General features: G+C 50.3%; 4 protein-coding genes across 4 annotated transcripts; 1 reads left to right on the plus strand and 3 right to left on the minus strand.

Annotated features, from left to right (window-relative positions):
* Window positions 1–192: 192 nt before the first annotated feature.
* Window positions 193–819, plus strand: PHATRDRAFT_12265 (predicted protein; the record flags this gene model as incomplete). Its single annotated transcript, XM_002180096.1, has 1 exon — window positions 193–819. A coding segment is annotated over one exon (627 nt), but the record flags the coding sequence as incomplete, so codon positions are not given.
* A 345-nt stretch (window positions 820–1164) lies between these two features.
* On the minus strand, window positions 1165–2133 carry PHATRDRAFT_35839 (predicted protein; the record flags this gene model as incomplete). Its single annotated transcript, XM_002180299.1, has 1 exon — window positions 1165–2133. One exon carries the CDS (start codon window positions 2131–2133, stop codon window positions 1165–1167), a length of 969 nt encoding a protein of 322 aa, XP_002180335.1.
* A 5376-nt stretch (window positions 2134–7509) lies between these two features.
* On the minus strand, window positions 7510–10565 carry PHATRDRAFT_45986 (predicted protein). Its single transcript, XM_002180300.1, has one exon. The coding sequence runs from the start codon at window positions 10464–10466 to the stop codon at window positions 10017–10019; it is 450 nt and encodes a 149-aa protein (XP_002180336.1). The 5' UTR covers window positions 10467–10565; the 3' UTR covers window positions 7510–10016.
* Window positions 10566–11081: 516 nt separating this feature from the next.
* PHATRDRAFT_45987 (predicted protein) lies at window positions 11082–18586 on the minus strand (the record flags this gene model as incomplete). Its single annotated transcript, XM_002180301.1, has 3 exons — window positions 11082–12148; window positions 12216–17284; window positions 17371–18586. The coding sequence occupies 3 exons, from the start codon at window positions 18584–18586 to the stop codon at window positions 11399–11401; spliced, it is 7035 nt and encodes a 2344-aa protein (XP_002180337.1). The 3' UTR covers window positions 11082–11398.
* Between the last annotated feature and the right edge of the window lie 343 nt (window positions 18587–18929).

Below are 18929 nucleotides of genomic sequence, written 5' to 3' on the forward strand. Positions count from 1 at the left end.
CGCGATTGGTTACCGATACGGGGGATTCTCCAATCATTGCAGGACCATGGTAAAACAGTCGCACTCGCTACCGCTGTTGTCGTGTCGACCGCTACCGCACTCGCAGCGCCCGCGCACGCCTCCAACCTCGCCAACTCGGCCGCATCCCTCGCCGGACAAACCAACGCTTGGTATTCCAGCCTCGTGAGCACCGGCTTTTATCAGGCATTTTCTCTCGTCTTCTTGAGTGAAATTGGTGACAAAACATTCTTCGTTGCCGGTCTCTTGGCCGCGCAAACATCGCGCTTCATTTCGTTCGTGGGTTCCATGGGCGCCCTCGCTACCATGACGGTTATTTCCGTACTCATTGGACAGATATTTCACAAAGTCCCGGCCGGTTTGGCCGACGGTATCCCCTTGGACGATATTGCCGCCGTCATTGCCTTTGCATTTTTTGGTATCAAAACACTCATGGAAGCCTTCGCCAACACGGAGGAATCCGCCATGAACGAGGAACTCGAAGAAGCTAAGGAAGAAGTGGACAAGACCTCGTCAAGTCTCGCCGACAAGACGGCGCTCGGCACCATTGCCAGTATCTTTGCGCTCGTCTTTGCTGCCGAATTCGGGGATCGTAGTTTCCTGTCGACCATTGCCCTCAGTGCCGCACAGAATCCCGTCAGCGTGGCGGGAGGAGCGATTGCCGCGCACGCGGCCGCCACCGGGGTGGCGGTTTCGGGAGGAGCCGTACTGGCCAAATACATTTCCGAACGCGCCTTGGGTATCATTAGCGGCACACTCTTTTTGGTATTCGCTGTCACGACGGCGTTTGGAATCTTTTAAATTCGGTAGACCTGCTTGGTGGGGAACCGATACTCGAGTGCGTCAATGCTACATAAACACACTCCAAATTGATTGAATCCTATACTCTGCCTACGGTTGCACCAGCCCATTGCTGAATATGTCGAAAGCCTTGGAATGGTTCTAATCGTATAGTGTAACCTGCTAATTTATGTTTAGCTTATAAGAACGACGTGCTTGTATGAATCGCGAGACTCTTTTTCTGTTTTTAGCGTGACTCTCTTGGTGTTCCATTCGAGCAACATAGGCTTGGCGAAGCAAGTTAAAGGCTTGGCGTGGCTGGTTGTCACGGTGCGTGTTTGTTGGTTGGTGGGCAGGGGGGCATCTCTACTGAGAAAAGGGAACGAATTCCTTGGCGTGAATGTTGAGCATCGTCGATGCACTGCCAGTGGGTGAGGTGTTGCTGGAATTGGCGCGGACACCATTGTTGTGGGCAGCAGCAGTGGTGGTAGTTCTGGTGGAAGTGTGTTGGGTGACACCGTTACGGTTGCCGTTGACAGGCGCAGGTGTTACGGCGGCCTTGGTGGCGCTATTGGCGGGAGCCGTTAGTCGGGTTGTGGGGTGAATGCCGTTGCTTCCGTTCGTGTTGCCGTTGATTCCAGCCAAATTCGGACGGTGTCCCGCAGTCCAGGCTGCGACGGGTTTGACGGGAGGAGGATTAGCAGTAGTTGTGGTGGCTGTCGAGATCGTAGTTGTCTTGGAAGCGTTCGTAGTTCGTGGTGAGGTGGGTGTCGCTGCAGCTGCAGCCGTGGTAGTGGCGTGGGGAAGGGATCTTCTCGGTGTCGACGTAGCACCGTTGGATGGGATTCTACTATCGGTGGTGGAAGCGAGTGTAGGCGCTGCCTGCCGCCAAGCCGATCCGGGAATCGCGAGAGGCGAGGGCGTGGGATGGTTGGAAAGGGGAGGAAAGGACAGATGCGAGGGTTCTACCGGATTCGGTTGGTCGGCGCTAAGGTGTACGTAAAGACATCCCTTGGTTTTGCAGTGATTCCCGTGCCGACAGCGCATCTGTGAGAACTTGGCGACGAGCTTGGTCGTCTCGGTCGGGTTGGGGTGACGTTTGCGACAGCCTTGTCCAGAAAACGTACAGATACCGGCCAGGAACGCCATGCAAGGCTCGTTGCTAGGTTGCGTTGGTCCAGTACTACCGTTCGCGACTCCTTCGTGACGGTAGATGCAATCCTTTCGGTTGCAACCGGATCCGTAAAAGCACTGCTGCATCGAGGGGGATTTGTTCTTGTCGGCTTGCAAGGCCACGCCTCGGCCTTGATTGACGTAGTTCTTTCCTCGGGGCATGGCGACTATGATTGCTCGGCGGGTCTCTTGTATGCACACAAAAACACACTCACTCACACACACCAACACACACACAAGTACACAAAGGCGGGAATAGACTGTAGACTGTGATGAGTGGAATGTGAAGATTGATGGGTGCTTACAGCAATGCAAGTTAATTGGAAAGTATACCGACTTGGGTGAAATTGGAATTTGTGGTGCGCATGATTGGGTATCCGTTCCAGTACCTTACACGGTAGGTCTTAATCGTATGTAGAAACCGCTAGCTACTAGCCAATAGTAACGTGATTAGCAAGTACTAACCGTAACACGCTCGACAGCGTTCCCAATCTCTACCGGCAAGAGTCGCCTAACCTCCCTGTCATCACCCGGTGATTGACAGTGACTTCAATCTCCCGTCAACGCCTGTCCACGTAATTTGCATCCATCCCGGGGAGGGTCGCCGTCCAGACAGCCATCGTCACTCCGGGTCTAGAGCAACATCCTTCTGTTCGACGTCACTGTCCGCGGACAGACTCCGGGAAAGAAAGGACATGATAGAATCGGGAATCCCAAATTTAGACTGCAGATGTTCCAATATAGAACACACCCAACGAACCCACGGACACACACACATAGTGTTTCAGTACCGGCTGCACTAGGGACTCTCTATGGTTTCTTTGCACACCTACCTGCACACACACAAACTCGGGCCAAGTCCGGACTCTTCTCCCCCCAAGCACGGTACTACAGGCGAACTAAAAGTACATACCCAAAAAGTCCCCCCTAGCAAATATACACGCATTTTACACGCACACATACACAAAAAAAAGTCCCACCCTCAACTAGCAAGGACTGCAACACCCGTCCAATCTACAACTACCTTCCCGTCCTTGGGAACCTTGGAGCAATGGGTCGTCCATCCTTGGTCCAATTGGGACCCAAAACGCCCATTGGTCGACGATCTAGCCGGAATGTGGACGTGCCAACGGCGTCGCCCGACAGTTCCGAGGCCTCTTCCGTCCTCTATCCCCGTCGTCACCCGCGAATCGGTACCGCGTTTCAGCACAAGCTCCGCGACGATGATGATCTGACCCTACTGGATCGACCTGATCCGATACCTATGAGTCGGGACATTCCTTATCGTACCGAACAGCAAGTCCAACGGGATACGGTAGAAGACCAAGGTGAGTTGCGTTTGCCTAGAACCTTCCGCTCCGAACGTCGGCGAGGATTCCCGACCGTACGAGTTGTTGCGAGTCGACGAAATCCTTCTGCTTGCCAACCTTTTGCTCGTGGATGGAACACAAGGATCTCTTACGGTTTATCGACGAAGAATCGCACGATCTAGAATCCACGTTCGAGCCTGGAGGAAGCTTCCTTGCTACAGCTGGGCCCGTAGAACTCGTTACTCGTCAGACGGAAGGAACCCGAACCGAAGCACGTAGACTGCGGGCCTTGCCAATGCTTTTCCTTTGTAGACAACTTTCTCTGGGAGGTTTAGGTTACTTCCATCGGTGTGTTGTAGTCAACTCTCACAGTCGTCTTTGCTCCTGCCTTACACAACACAGTCCTCGAACACGATTCCGTTACGGGCAGTACGAACTCTGCGCTCCATATGGGTTATGAGGCACAACGGTACCACGGTGTCCCCCGTCGTGGGGGTCGTTTGCTACACCGAGCCCTTTCGGACAACGAAACAATTGCGTCCCACCACTTTGTGGGCTACTGTGAACCCTTGACGACGATTGGATTGCCGGGACTTGGGGCGGAGACTTTGCTGGACGGTGCCGCCTTTTCCGACTGGACGCACGAAATGTTGCGTTGGCACGATGCCTTGCCGACGGCAGGAGCGAACAAGTCGCGTAAATCACGTTTTAAACGGCCAAGAGAGGTGGACGTGCTTCCCCCCGTCGTGATGGCGGGTCCGTCACCGCCGCCCACAAAGTATCGTGGCGTCGTCTCGCACGAAGCGGACCAAAGCCGCTTGGAGTTTTGGGAAAATCAGTCGCACCAGTTCGGACAGGCTTGTTGGAAAGCACTCGTGGACGTCGTCGATGGCCAAGCAATGGTCGGACTACGGGCGCGGCAACGGAAACAGTATCAGGAGCGCTTCCGACAACCCCAAAAGGAAAGTTCCGAGTCCTGGCGACGCGAGTTTGCGCTCGGCATGGTCATTGTGGGAGATTACCGTAGTCGTCGCGACGAGACGAGGCACACTGGCTGTAGGGCCAACGGCTTGGCCAGCATAGACGAGTCCCACCAAACCCGTTTCGGGGATTCGGTCTTGTCCGACACCGAATACGCCAAGAGTGTGTGGAAAGCCGTCTTGGCGTGTGCACACTCCATGGAGAACCAGATTACTACCACCGAACTGCCGTCCACCTGTGTCGTCACCTTGGCCGATCTACTATCTTTTTGTAGCCACGCTTACCAATTACCACTCCCTGAAGACGTCTTTAAGGGCGCGGAAGCATCCCACATGGTCGAAGAAATTTCGAAAGCAATGTGGGCTTTGTTAAATTTGACGCACACTGCGCGGGAAGATCACGCCAAACTAGCGGATGCGTGGAACGAAAAGGGGGTGGATGTGGAAACACTCCGCACTCGGCTGGCCACTGTTCGAGGAGAGGCCAAGATTCCTTTGCGAGAGTTTGCTGAACTGGAACGGCAACTGGCCGTTGTGGCGGAGTGGCAAACACGGCTCGACGCCATATTTGCTGAAGAGGTAGTCGACGAAAACCGGAACGACGTGGCAGCACTTGAGACGCTGGCTTGCCAAGCCAAATCACACGGATTCTGCTCTAGAGGCCTACGGCAACTGGAGCGCAGATTACGCAATGCTTACGAACTACGGGATCGAATACTGCAGTGGAGGGTGCTCAGTGCCCGGGGGAATCGGGAAAGCATCAAGTGTATCGCGAGCATAGTCCGTGATATACACCGAGGCAGGCTGTCCTGTCCCGAGTTTACGGATGTCTTGGTTTTTCATCGTAACGCTGAAGCCTGGGTAGATCGTGCCATGATTGCGATACGATCCCGAATATCCTTGTCAGAAATCAAGGCGTTGATTGAACGCGGCAACGCCATGCCTCTCGATTTGTCCGAATACCAAGAAAAACTTGCGTCGCGTGTAAAGTCTGCCGAGGATTGGTTGCTCTTAGTACACGATATTGTTCCTGCTCCTCAAACGTCCCATGGTCGAGCCGGTATGCTGGAATGGATGGCGCGGGTACGCAAGGCACTAGAAAGCGGCCACGGCGTACTCCATGAACTGGCGTGCGAAGGGAGTCGTATCCCAGTGGAAGTGGACTACGTAAAGCTGCTGCAAGTCGAGCTTGACGCTCGGGGATGGACAGCAAAGGCTCGGAAATGGCTACCAGATTCGAAAGCAGCCGATGAGGAGAACTCCTCCAAAAAGGGCAAATTGGAAGACTTGCGCGAGCACATCGAAAAGGCGACTAGTCTACGAGAAAGGCTGGTATTGGCTCCCGAGGACTGTGATGCTTGGATTTTAGATGGAGAGAAAGAGTTGGTAGGTATCGTCGACGCCGCCGATTCTTGGTATGAAGAATATGAGGAGTTTTTGGACGGGGACAATCGTCGTAGCGGTGGAAGGAGTTGCCTTTCGCTGGAAAAGTTACGGCATATCACGCACGAATGTGATGCTATTCATGCGAACATTGGATCAGCCTCTGTAAAAATATTCAAGATTCTGGCACAAGCAGAAAGCTGGTACCACAAGTACCGATATCTCATGGACTATTGCCAGGATCGGGGGAGAATCGCTACGAAATCTCGTCTAGAGGTATCGGAACTTGAGAATGCGGTGGATGCTGCTGTGTCTGAGGTGGCTTTGGATCTGGAAGAAGCAATTGAATTGAGGGATTTACTGAAAAGGATCGAATCTTGGTGCGACCGTGCAAGTATTGTCATTGGAGACAAGCGCCGCCGAGCCGGGAAGAAGATTACGTTTACAGTCGAAGCTTTGGCGGAGCTAATTGATGAAGCAGAGACGCTACCTATTGAAGCCAAAGAGAATGTTCGACTGCTTAAAGCTCAACTCGCATCGATAGAATCGTGGCAAAGAAAGGCCGCTGCCGACCTGGACGGAATTGTTGGGGGCTTTGAGCATCTCCGTGAAGCCATTGTGGAGACGTACGGTATGCCCACCGCTTTTTCGAGAGAATCCATGAAGGAGAACGAGGGACCGAACAAGAACGTGATGCAAGAGTTTACCGAGACTACTGAAGCCAAATCTTTCTCTACGGATGTCACCACGAGCGACGACGAGAAGAAGTTGATCGAGGACAACGTGTCACATTGTGGAACGGTTTCAACCATGGCCTCGGATCAAGAGCTGAATTCTCTGGCCCATCTAGGCAACGGTGAGTGCACAATTCACGCGATGATTAAAGCTTTAGGACGAGATGGGAAGCATTCCTGCCTCATAACCCCAGAGGGTGAGACTGCGACTCAACTGGACGTCGTCTGGAGATGGTGTTTAAGATCTTTGAAGTATCTTGAGTCGCATCGGGACATTTTTGACAAACGCTTCTTTGGAGCATTTGATCGGTTTCTCGCCGAGGGAAAGGATCTGCTGAAAGCATCAGGACTTGTGAAAGAGGAAAAAGGCTTGCTTAAGAGAGTGGCGGTCAGTTGGGGTGTGGTTGTCGGCGACCAACTCGAAAGGCTTGGTGTTCTTCTTTCGGAACGCGAAGAGTTCGTGGCGTGGTCGGATGCTGTTGAGCAGGCATTGTCGTTGGAAGATAAGCGTCTGACGATTGAGAAATTGAGAGAGTTTGAGAGACTGGGCAATTCTTTTCCCGACGCCGTGGAGTTGGTTCAACAAGTAAAGGACCTTGCGGAGGAGGCCAATGCGTGGATCGAAAATGCTCAAGAATATCTTGAGGGGGGCGATAAAATGTCTGTCCAAGAAGCGAAATTGCTTTTTGATGACGGGCTGAAGCTCGGGATTCAATGCAATGAGATTAGGTTGTTGCGAAATGGGCTCAAGACGGCCAGGGGATGGGCTGGCAGGGTAAAACGATGCAAAACTGATCAAGGGGAAACGCATGTCAATAGTGTCAAGGCACTCATATCTGAGCATAAATCGCTCATAGTGAAGATGCCGGACGAGTTGCAAAGGCTTCGTCAAGCGCTACGAAACTACTGTATTTGTCGAAGGCCATACGAGGGCTTTATGATTGGCTGCGATAGTTGCGAGGAATGGTTTCACGGTTCTTGTATCGGAGTGTCTGAATCAAAGGCTGATCGTGTCGACAAGTACGTATGTATTCGATGTTCAGTTAAGCGCATTTTTAAATCCAGTGCAAGGGACATCGTATCAATCATACGCAAGTGGACCAACGACAAAGAATTGAAGAAATCAAGGCAGACTATTGCTCAAAAGCATCAGCGGAAGGTTCGAAAAGAAATGAAGGACTCGGAAAAATTTGAGAAGGAGTGCGAAGCTCTTGAAGAGCAGCTACGCTCTCTGGAAAACCAGCCAAATACCAGTGTCGAGGGACTGCCCAGATGCGAAACGAGAGAGGGTGAGTCTGGAGACATCCTTTGTAATTTAGGGCATTCGGATGACGCTATATCGACGGAGGCAAAGGACCTTACAAAAAGCAATCTCGAGAATGCTAACAAGACAAGCGACGGCTCTAGCATTACAATTGATGCCGAGCAATGTGGTGAAAACACTAGAAACGAGAGTAACACAGCGCCGGGTAGTGTTGGTCAGATATCAGATAGTAAGCTGAGAACGGAGACCAAGGAAACCCTTGTAGCAAAGATTGAAAAGGCTCGTCGGGCACTGGAGCGATCCCGATCTCGTCTTGTCGGGTTGCATGAATTGGCTTTGAGGCGTAAAGAACAAGAATCATTTGAAGATGCACATGTGTTGGCTTTGAAAACTTGGTGTATTCGTGTGCGCAGTCTCGTGCTCGTGCCAGCGACATCAGAGCGAGCGGACAGGGGCCGGCCAGGCTTAGACGGAACCTTATCACCTGCAATGGTCCTACTTCTAGATGAAGCGAAAGATCGAGGTCTTCTCAGCCTCAAAGATGTTGAGGAAATCATCAATTCGTTCATGTGTTTATGTTGGAGTATCAGGGCGACTGCAATTCTCGCTCGTCAACCACAGGTTTCAGAAGTGAAAGCATTGATTGAACAGGGTTCCCGTCTCCATTTACCGGACGAGAAGGGATTGCGAATGATGAAACAGATGTTACAGAGGGCAGTCACGTGGAATGATAAAGTATGCAAAGCTGTTGCTCCTGTACCGGGAGAAACAAAAGCTTTTAGCCTAAACACGCTAAAGGATCTGGCCATCGCAGGCGACGATATTCCACTAGCGATGACGCTGGAACCTCGTCTTCTGACCATCATAGAGGACGAGGGCGCACGTCATTGCCTTTGCGGTGGACCTAGTGATGGGCGGTTCATGCTGAGTTGTGATAAGTGCGAATGTTGGTTTCACGGTTCGTGTGTTGGTGTGGACAAGAAAGATTCGGATTCGCTGGACGAATGGAAGTGTCCTTTATGCGCAGGGAAGGTACCGGATCTTTGTGCGCTCAAGCTGGACAAGTTCCACGATACGTTCGACGTTGACGTTGATGATGCATCAGATGACGACGATGTATCTTCGAAGGCGCCTAATCCTGAAGAAATGTGGCCTCCTTTTGGACTCGCCCATTCTACCAATGCTGTCGAAGCGCTAGGGCAAGATTGTTCTCTCATTCCGGAAGCGAGTCTTGAATGGAAGGAGTTTGGTTTTTCAAATAGCCAGACAACGGCATCTGCACCACGACCCCCTCAAACCGAAGTACATGTAGTTCTAGAATCGAAGCCCGCCTCGATAATGGAAACCGTACAGCATATGGATGGTGAATCTTGTGTGACGATTCATGCTCCGGCTGTCCATTCTTCCCTTGTAGCCACACCACAGGTTGACCTTGTTCCGGCCCTCGTTTTTTCGTCAGTTCAGGTTCCAATTGCGACGGAATTTGCTACGGACAGGGGTATGAGGAAAGACCAAATATCGCTAAATTGGACAAGTGTATCCTCAGAGAGTTCGGGAATGATAGATACGGACGGTGTTGGTATTGGAAGCCTACCGAATAGGAAACGGTTGGAAACTGTCACAGGATCGGCCAATGTACCAGCCACCACAAACCAGCCTGCTGTGAAAAATGCATTGAATATTGACCATAGCGCAAGCGCCGCAGAATGTGAAGGAAATTACGTGGAAGTTGGAAATGGTAAGAAAAGAATGCAGTCGGAAGCGTCCAGCAACAAAAAACTGGCTGTTGCGAATGCAAAGTCGCACGGCGGAGAGATGGGAATCGAAAAGGTCAAAACTGCTGAGAGGTCCGCTGAGAAGGTCGAGGCTATTGAAAGTGGGATTTCGACAACCGAGACGAACGAGCCGATGGACATAGAAGTGTTGGGCAAGAGTACCTTAGAGGCTTCGGCAGCCGTCGCGTCCACCGGAGAATGGAGTGACGCTGTTAAGTTGATGACTGTGGTGGAGTTATCGGCCGACATACAAATAGAAACAGCGGCCGAGGTACATTCCATCGACGTTGACTCGGTAAAACCATCAATTCAGCCAATTGCCCTGACCCAGCCGGAAGTGTTGATGAGTGCAGCCGCTTCGCTGCCCCAATTTAATGGCGTGTTGAGCCAGTCGTCTACAGGAATGAAGCATGCCCAAGCCAGTCCATGTGAATAATAATAATAATAATAATAGATACACAATTTTTGGAATTACTGGAGAGTATGCGTATGGTGTGTGCTAAACGCAACGTAACTCCGCTAACACACCAAATTCAACTTCCTAGATGTTCCCGGTCGTGTAGAATGTTCCTCAGCTAGTTCGAGCTGGTCCGTCTTTTCTACTCAGTGTTGTTTTCCCGCTTGGCCATCCAGGAACAGAACTCATCGAACAGAACTACACCACCGTCGTTGGAGTCTATTTCTTCAAAGACAGCATCGGGATCATCCAAACCTACCATTGTAGCTGCTTGTTGGAATTCTGATTTGGTCAATCGACGATCCCCATCATCGTCGATCGATTCAAACTTCGTCCACAATTCATTGTAGTAGTGAATGAAGCGCACGAAGAAGCGGAACTCGTTCTTCTTTATGAAACCATCGTCATTTTTGTCGGCGGCCTTGTAAGCCCGCATAATGGCAGGCTTGTGATTCAGATTGGGCCAAATCTCCACCACGGCTTTGTCGAGTTCTGCCAGGGACAAAAGACCGTTGCCATTGTAGTCGACGCGCTCCCATATGGCAGCGTACTCAGCTTGAGTCAAAGTGGCAGCGTTATTGGAGCTCGTCATTCAGAATAACTGCCACGGAAGGAAGGGTAGTTGTAGTTTCTACGAAATAAAACTTTTGGCTATTGATGGATTGACCGTGAGCGTGGTGGATAAATACTCAAAGCCTGGCGATATGTGTCGGTGTTGTGCTGATTTACAAAAGGTCAACGCGGTGAGCCCACAGTAAGTTTTCCATAGACCCCGCAAAAAAAGGGTACAAAACAGGACTGGGTACCACAATGATAATAGGTATGGTACCTTTGTCTCTAGCTAGTAGTTATCTAGGTAATACTTCTATGGAACATGTCTTTATGATAAATTAACAGTCAAACGGATGATATGATATGTCTTTAGGACAAAACGACCCGTAGAAGAATAGCCTGACCCTTGATCATAGATTTCGCGATCAGCAGACCGCCTTACTTTTAACAAGGAAAATTGGCCTAATCTCCACAAATAAGGTTTTTGATTAACAAGCTGCCTTTCCAGTTAATGCGGTTGCAATCCACACCAGATTCAAATAGTGTCCGACGTGAATGCTTGCCTAAGGCGGCTCACCAAACCTTGTACTCTTCTAGTCACAACAAAGTTGAGGAGTTGACTTTGACAATTAACAGCAAATGAGAGAGAGACCTTACGAATAGAAAGTGTGACGTTTCTTTTACTATTACATCAATGATATTAGGTTGCCAAAATTGTCAACCATAATAACCTGTGACTATTTGCTTCAAAAGAGACCAAAGCACCAAATTTCCTGTTGAGGATTCCACTTTTCTCGCCTTTGTGTAGGGTTCACAGAACTGTTTCTACGTCTACTCGGCACTGTAGTATTGACGTTGTCAGCAAAAAAATGATAACATAGTCACAGTCAATAGCAAAGCCCAAAAGTGCGGCTTTGTGGGTCCATCTTGTCTGTTAATACTTGCTGACAAAGCATTCATGACGAAACTTGATTACTTCTGCTTTTTTTTGCAAGAAAATCGCTTGCGATCTACAGTTTCGTACATAATGGCTCGGTCCAAGAGGATAATGCGCATGGCTAGGCCTGCTGGTGTCGCTTCTCCTAAAGCTTTCCAACGCCCAGGTAAAACTGTGCGCAAGTGTCCCAGATCCTGCTTGATCCAATCCTCAGTGATGGTATCTTCCAACAAAATGATACACCTCATGAGCTGCGCCGGTCCTTCGGCTTTCTTTACCATTGATCTCCACCGTTCTGCGTATGTTGAGCGCCACGGACCTTTGTCCGTGGCATCCAGCGAACCAATGGGAAGGGCAGCGTCAACCGCAAGAAGAGCTGCTTTCGCCAAACCAAAAGTCTTTTCGCTCGATGACATGCCTTCATTCAAGTAGGCGATCCGAGCAAAATCGGGAAGCGGCAAATTTCCGCGAGCACGATCCCGGATGTTTAGGTAATCCTTCGCCCTCAACATGTTAAGCGCTGGTGGCAAACCGCCGCGAGTCTCCGAATACTGTTCTAGTAATTCGTCCTGCAATAATCGGTTATTTTCGTTCGGCTCAATTACCCGACTAGGCTTCACCCAATCTTCAAAACGAGCGCTCCAACCGTTGTAAGAGACCTTGTAAGCGTCAATTACTCTGACCAAGTCATCCCCGCTCCCCGTTGACACTTCAATCACACTGGCATCCCAAAGAAGGTCTCCGGACTTCGACTCCACCAACACTTCCTCGCCCTCAGAGTAAGGCTGCAGTTTTACAACAAGAGTTAGAAAACAGAGAGCGTAAAACATAACACATACCGGTTTTACGTACATCAAACCCCCCTTCCACTTCGACTGATCGTTCGCCGTTGATATCCATAGCATCCCCATTGCTGTGAGCACCACGGCTCAAGAAATGGCTGACTTGAGGAAATTTTTTCTTAAGCAGCATATCCGTCCAAGTTCTTTCCTTCACCATGCGAACCGCAAAGGGGAACACCCTTTCTAAGTCCTTGACAACATCATCCTTGTCTAGCCCGACCAAAACGCTTGCTATACTCTCAGGATATGAATATCGATGCCAAACAGGTTGATCGGATGGAGCCGACTTTCCAGTCGAGTCGGTACAGACAAAAAGAGACTCTGAGTCGCTCAGGAACTTCCAAAAAGTGCGACCCATCCGATCCTGTCCGAGTTGGAGAGTTCGACCACACGCCATTCCAGCTTCTTTTTCAACAAGCTCGGCTCGTCGTGCTCTGTACTTCTCAATCATCATCTCCTTGCGTGCATTATGAGCAGCTACAGCACAACTTTCATGGGCGGATAGCGAGCCAGACACAAACGGAAGACCAAGATTGTACTTGAACAACAAATCCGACTGAAACCCTTGTTCTGATCTGGGGATAAGTTGAAGCATTCCAACATCGTCTAACTTCGTGAAAAGCGTCTCTTTGGCTGAAATAATCTCTTCGCCGACACGTATTGACAATGACACAAGTTTCGGCTCTTTATGCTTGGTATGGGGACTGGAAACAACGTCGATAGCAGGAACTTCGGCAATTAAATGCGTCCGTCTACCTCTTGATGCTAGAGCTATCAAACTGCTCCATTCTTCTTCGTTCGGGACGCGAACTAGAGGAAGACCGAGTGCGGCGTCTGTTAGTCCACAGAAATGGCAGACCGTACGACGGCAACGCATCTTTGAAAAGTCGAGCGTGGGATTTTTAGTTAGGCTGGAATCAATCACACTCGACACACTGTCCTGTTCAAAGGAAGCTAGTGCAGGGCGAAGTTGAGACTTAACATTGTATCCGACTATGCTGTCCTCGATGATTCTGTCCCTCTTGGATTTCGCTTTCTTTGCCTTGACGTGAATATCTACCTTCTCCTGATTGATCGGAATCGCTTCAGCAACTTGAGTGGCTTCTTGTGTTGAAATGGAACCAGGCGTATCTGGCATCGTGTCCATGTCAACGTCTTCCACAAATTCAACAGAGCTGGCCTCAACAACACTGAATCGCTCAACTTTCGGGGTGGACGGTCGAGTCTCATCCGACTTTCCATTGGACGTGTCAAATCGCTGACTTTCAACAAAATCCGACTCGCCTATAACATGACTTGCAGACTCTTCAATTGGAGGGACGTCACCGTCATCTTCAATGACTTCTGGTAGGATGTCTTTGATATCCGTTACCTTTGAAAGTTTCTCGAGACTTAAAGACATAGTTTCAGCTGCCTTCGATTCCATTTCGCTAACAACGTTTTGAATGACGTCACTTGAGGAGCATTTCATAGTGAGAAGAACAAGTAGCCTCAGCCATTCTGATGCTGTCATTTCTCTAGGATCGATCACAAGCAATGTCGCAGAAGCTGTAATGGTATCGCGAAAGACCGAGCTTGATAATACGACCTGCGCAGCCGCGTCCGACACGTATGGATTGAGCGGAACAGGAACCAGATCGACACGAAGCCCGTGGTCGACTCCATAACCATACCCAGGGCTCTCGGAAACTGCTTCAAGACACTTAATCGCGGGAACGGACAAGCCGGATATGGCTAAAGCACTGTCTAGCTTCTCCAACGACCACTGTTCAATACGTCCGTCGATAAACCTTACTTGGTACATCAAAGTCGAATTTCCTTGTCGCTTCTCCGGGCATCTAAAAGCGCATTTCTCTATTGTAGCTTCCCCATTACCTTCAAAAGAATTGTCGGTACCCCCTTTCACCCTCTTTCCGATGCGCGGATCAAGATGACCCCACCAGCGACCGCTTACGCAGCGAGGGCAAAACCAATCACCTTTCGGGATGTCCCGAAGCGGGGGGTTTAGTCGGGTGATGTTGAATTTCCCTTCGCAACTGTCACACAGCAACACCGTTGATTGCTCATCTGACGGATGGTGATCAATACATCGATCATCATCCAGCTCGTTTAACGAAGGAAGCAGATGATCGGGAGCGAGTACCCAGTCAAGAAAAAGGCGCTCAAAAATTCGAAGCAACTCTGAACCCGCGCTTATGACAGTGGGGCCAGCGTTCGCGTACGATAGGCAGTTCTGCGCAATCAGGCGTATATTCCTACCAAATTGAGCGACAGCAGCTTCAATGCTTTGATCATGCTGATTGCGGGCTTTCCGATGAGCATCGGCAGCAACTCGCAACTGCCGTCCCGCTTCGCGCAGACACATTGGCTGCAGGACCATATCGTAGTATCCGGGATTGGTTTGAGGGTCAACGGGATAATGGAATGGTTCCGCTGGCCCGGTCATTGCGAGCGCACGCAGAACAGCCAGACACCTACGGATTAACTCTGGGGCAAGGGGAATGTCTGCGCAGAAGTCATCGTAAGGCGTCTCCTTGCCAATCTTTACCGGTAAATCTGTGGACTCTCGAAGCTCTTTGGCGTCGCTTGGGCTGTCGGTGTGATTTAAATCAATCTGCGCAACGATTTCCACACGGCTCTCCCCGTTGTCGTCTTCATCGTCCTCGTCCTCGTCGTCCTCATCATCTTCGTCTTTCAGTTTTTCTCGTTCCATTTCTTCCTTCAGACGTAGTGCGTCTTCCATATATTTCTCCCGCCGATGCGAAAGTTCCTTAAATTCACTCTTACATAAAAGGAGACCATCCAGTAATCCCATTGTTTGACGAGTTGCAACCGTTCTTGTCCCATCACCAAGGACAAGTGTGGCTTCTTGCCGTTGCTTCCATGTCCAATTCGTCGACTTGTTTGCACTTGCTTTTTCAAGCGAGTCAATGCAGAGGTTACGGACCTTTCGTAACACTTTCAATTCATTTTTTGAAGGATGCTCAGATTCAGCAATACCTTGGATTAGATTTGTCGCCTGTTCAAGGTTGCTCTGTACAAGAAGCGCCTCGTCAAGCGGCAAGGATGGCAGTACACGAATAGCGCTGGCTAGATTGTCGTGGATTACATAAAAAGCCTTGTCAGATGCCGACTTGATATTCGACAAGAAGAAGCGTAAGTCCAGTGCAGCAGCAGTCGGCCGGCAAGGAACTTCAATTCGAAACGGCACTTTTGGATCTCTCTTTTGTACATCCGTACAACTTGAAATCTCTTGACGCAAAAGAGCAATTGCATTGTCCTCTGCCTGTCGAAGGCGACGCGCTTCCTTAGAATTAGGATGACCTGCGCTTCTGTATCCACGCAATAAGTGAGCAGCTTCGTGCCTCGCGTATCCAAGTTCGCCAAGAGCATCAGAAAGGAAAGAAACTCGAGCTATGTCTTGCCATGTCATTGAGTTGACCGGTAGTAAAAGGTCAGATGGCTGTGTTGTGGGTTCGTCGCCAGCCTCCTCTTCTTTTCTATCCTTTGTCGAAGTTGCATTTACTTCATTGAAAAATGCCGCTCCAAAGTCTTTTTGCAGAATCGGATTCAGTGCAATAAGGCTTGCAAACAACACGCGTGTCAGACTAGCAGCCAGAGGCTTGCAGAGAGCAATGGCTAAATCAGTAAGTGATGTCACAGCGTCATCGGCAGCCATTGCTGTCACCCTTGAAGTACCACGAAGGCAGTCAACAGCGTCTTGAAGAGAATCCAAGGTGGGAATCTCGGCGATAAAGCCTCTCTCAAGAAAAAAGGTTCCAAAGGTCGACATAAAATTCCAAACGCGAACCGAATCCTCGTCGTAAATCTTGGAGATCGGAGGGATTGCTGACAAAGCAACCATTGCATCAGCTCCTCGGATCGACGCTCTATTCTTTTCTTCAATGATGGACTGACTAGCGACCAACTCTGCCGCCCGCCGCCTACGGACGAACTCCTTCGAGACACTTTTGGCAAGAACAGCAGCAGCCCTTTCTCTCTGAAAGGATGCTTCCTTATACAACCGGTCTTCAACCTGAAGCTTGAGCTTAGAAAGGCGTTCGTCGATGCGAAGCTTTCGCCTGTGGTCTTCCTCCTCCAGCCTTTGTCTTTTCTTTTCATCTCTGTCTTCTTCTCGTTTGCGCTTCTTTTGAGCGCGTTCCTGTTCTTGCTGTTCCTTGACTTCACACTCTCTCGAGCGCTTGAGAAGTTTTATGGCTTCTTTCTCTTGACGCAACTGTGCTTCGTGGATCCATGCACGATTCAATAAAGTCGATCCGCCAGATCGGAAAGCCTGGTAGACATACGCACCGCAATATTCGCTTCCTGGAAGACCCTCGATCAAAGCTTCAATATCAGCGTTGTAAAACGTATCGTTGCGCTCCAACAGATCGAGTGCTGTAACCACCTTGCGCCTGTTACCGGTACTACCCATTCGAGTTTTTTCTTTTCGGACGGCCGTAGCCAGCCACGAACTTTGCTGCGACTTCCCAGACTCATCATCATGGAAAGGATTGCACAAAAGTGGACCCACAGCGTGAATACGTGCGTCGGCTAACGCAATGGCCGCCGACCGTTCCTCTGCTTCTACTTCCTCCAACTCTTCCGTCACCTCCTGCAGCATTTCCCGTAGATGCTTTTCGCGTTCCGACATGGGCTCACGATCTTCGTCTATTTGTTCGGCCTCGACGGCTTGCTCTCCATCGTTTGATTCCTCCATTGCAGGAGTCGATACACCCTCATCGTCACCGTTGGACGAAACTGGATATGGTGAAGCCGCTCTACTATCAGGAGATCCTCGATCGGGAAGGGGGGACTTGGTGACGGAACGCGGGACGTGATGCGGCGGCAAGGGAAATTTTCCTTCCAGCTTTTGCTTGGCTTCTTGTAGACCTTGTGCTCGAGACTTGACGACTTGGTCCATTGCCATATCAAGCATGATCTCATCCAGCAGACCAAGTTTTGTCAAGACTTTCCCCCAGGCTTCCAGTGGAGACTCTCCGACGACAGACATGACGGGCTTGTCATCGATCTGTGTCAATTCTAATCGTCCTTGATCGTCAATGTCGTTTTCGGCACCTGTAAAAGTAAATCCGTATACATGTGAGTGCCAGAGGACAAAGATGAGTAACACAAAAAATAAAAACCAAAATAAAAAAGCGTACCTGGCATGGCTAGTTTGACGTCGGGATCGGGATACTGAATTGTTTCGACGGATCCGTCGTCGTAGCGAATGCGGATTGCCACTGACGATGCCGTGCGCGCCTTTTTGAATTTAGGCGACGTCACTTCCGGTTTGACCACCGAAAGGACTGTTCCGCCAAAATATTGATGCTTGTCGAAGCGCACCTTGACGCGCATGTGGGGTTCCGGGAGAAACAACGCTCCGAGTGAAGTGGTCGAGGCCGAGCTACTGCTCTTGTCCTTGCGGCCGACGGGCTGGGCGTGTATCTTGGGATCAAAGGGATAATCAATCGTGTCCACTTCCTCGTCGACTCCGCGACCCCATAGAATGCGAAAGATGGGACCATCGTGAATTTTGGAGACGGGATGACCCGAGGCCTTTTGCTTACGTTTGATGATTCGACCGTCTAGTATGGAACAGCGCAATTTGAGCGTGCGACCGTGCACCGGACTGAACTCGTAGCGATCACAAGAAAAGCCAATGGGATACAATGCGCTAGTAGTAGCGAATCGACTGTGCGCGGCCGCATCTTTGGGACTGTCCAGTACCAAATGCCCAAAGGAACGGACTTGGGTTTCGGCTACGGCCATGGGTAGCGTGGGTACGGTTTCGCGGAGCATGGCACGGGCATCGGCACCGGCTTCGAGACGTTCCGGGGGAACCTTAGCGTAGCCGGCGAGTTCGGAGGACGACCCTTCGGGCTTTTTCTTCTTTTTCTTTTTGGAGGGCGGTTGCGTTGTGGTCGTTGAATTACTCGCAGTTGACTTTTTGGTAGAGGCCGCCGCGGTCTTCTTCTTTTTGTTCACCTTTTTGGCAGTTGCACCGCCGGCTGCTCCAGATGAGGACTTGGTGGGTCTTGGCTTGGAGGGGGGAAGTGTGTGCACGTCCACTTCATTGCTATCCTCGTCTTCGTCTACCACCACCGCCGCAGCTACGGCTTCTTCTTCGTCGTCGTCATCTTCTTCGTCCTCGATGGGAGCCGCGACTGCGGCAAACTCCTCGTTATTATTGTGGTCATCATCGTCACCAACGTCGTCGTCATCATTGTGGGCTTCCACCGCTTGGGCTTCCACGATCGCTTCTTCTTCTTCTTCGTCATCGTCGGCGTTGTCCTCAGCAGAAGACATTTCGTCTTCCGCAGCGACGGCTTCTACTTCCATTGCGTCGGCGTAATGGTCTTCTTCGGTGTCGGACATGGTAACTCGGAATCAAACAAGCTTTCTTTTACCTAGGAAAAGGTGTTTGCCTACCGGTGGTTTAACGTTCACTGCCAATATACCAACAGCAACGACAAGATCTTCTTTACTCTACCGGCAAACAACGCTCGATGCTTGCGCCTCTAAACTTGCCTACTGTCGGATACACGAAACAATCCGCAATACCTTCCCAACAGGGTCGAAGAGTAACGACTGTCACAAGTATGTATGCAGTACCACACGAATACCAATAGCTACCAACGGTAGCACTAGAACTAACGGTTGTTGGTACTACCAGTGCCAATATACTGGGATCTACTAGCTAATGTAGCAAAGACTAAAG

The sequence above is a fragment of the Phaeodactylum tricornutum genome, chromosome 8, assembly GCF_000150955.2.
Source record: "Phaeodactylum tricornutum CCAP 1055/1 chromosome 8, whole genome shotgun sequence".
NCBI classification, from domain to species: Eukaryota; Bacillariophyta; class Bacillariophyceae; order Surirellales; family Neidiaceae; genus Phaeodactylum; species Phaeodactylum tricornutum.

Bases quoted from the DNA above. Each gene is read 5' to 3' on its own strand.
- PHATRDRAFT_45986 (XM_002180300.1), bottom strand. From the start codon at position 10,466: ATGACGAGCTCCAATAACGCTGCCACTTTGACTCAAGCTGAGTACGCT.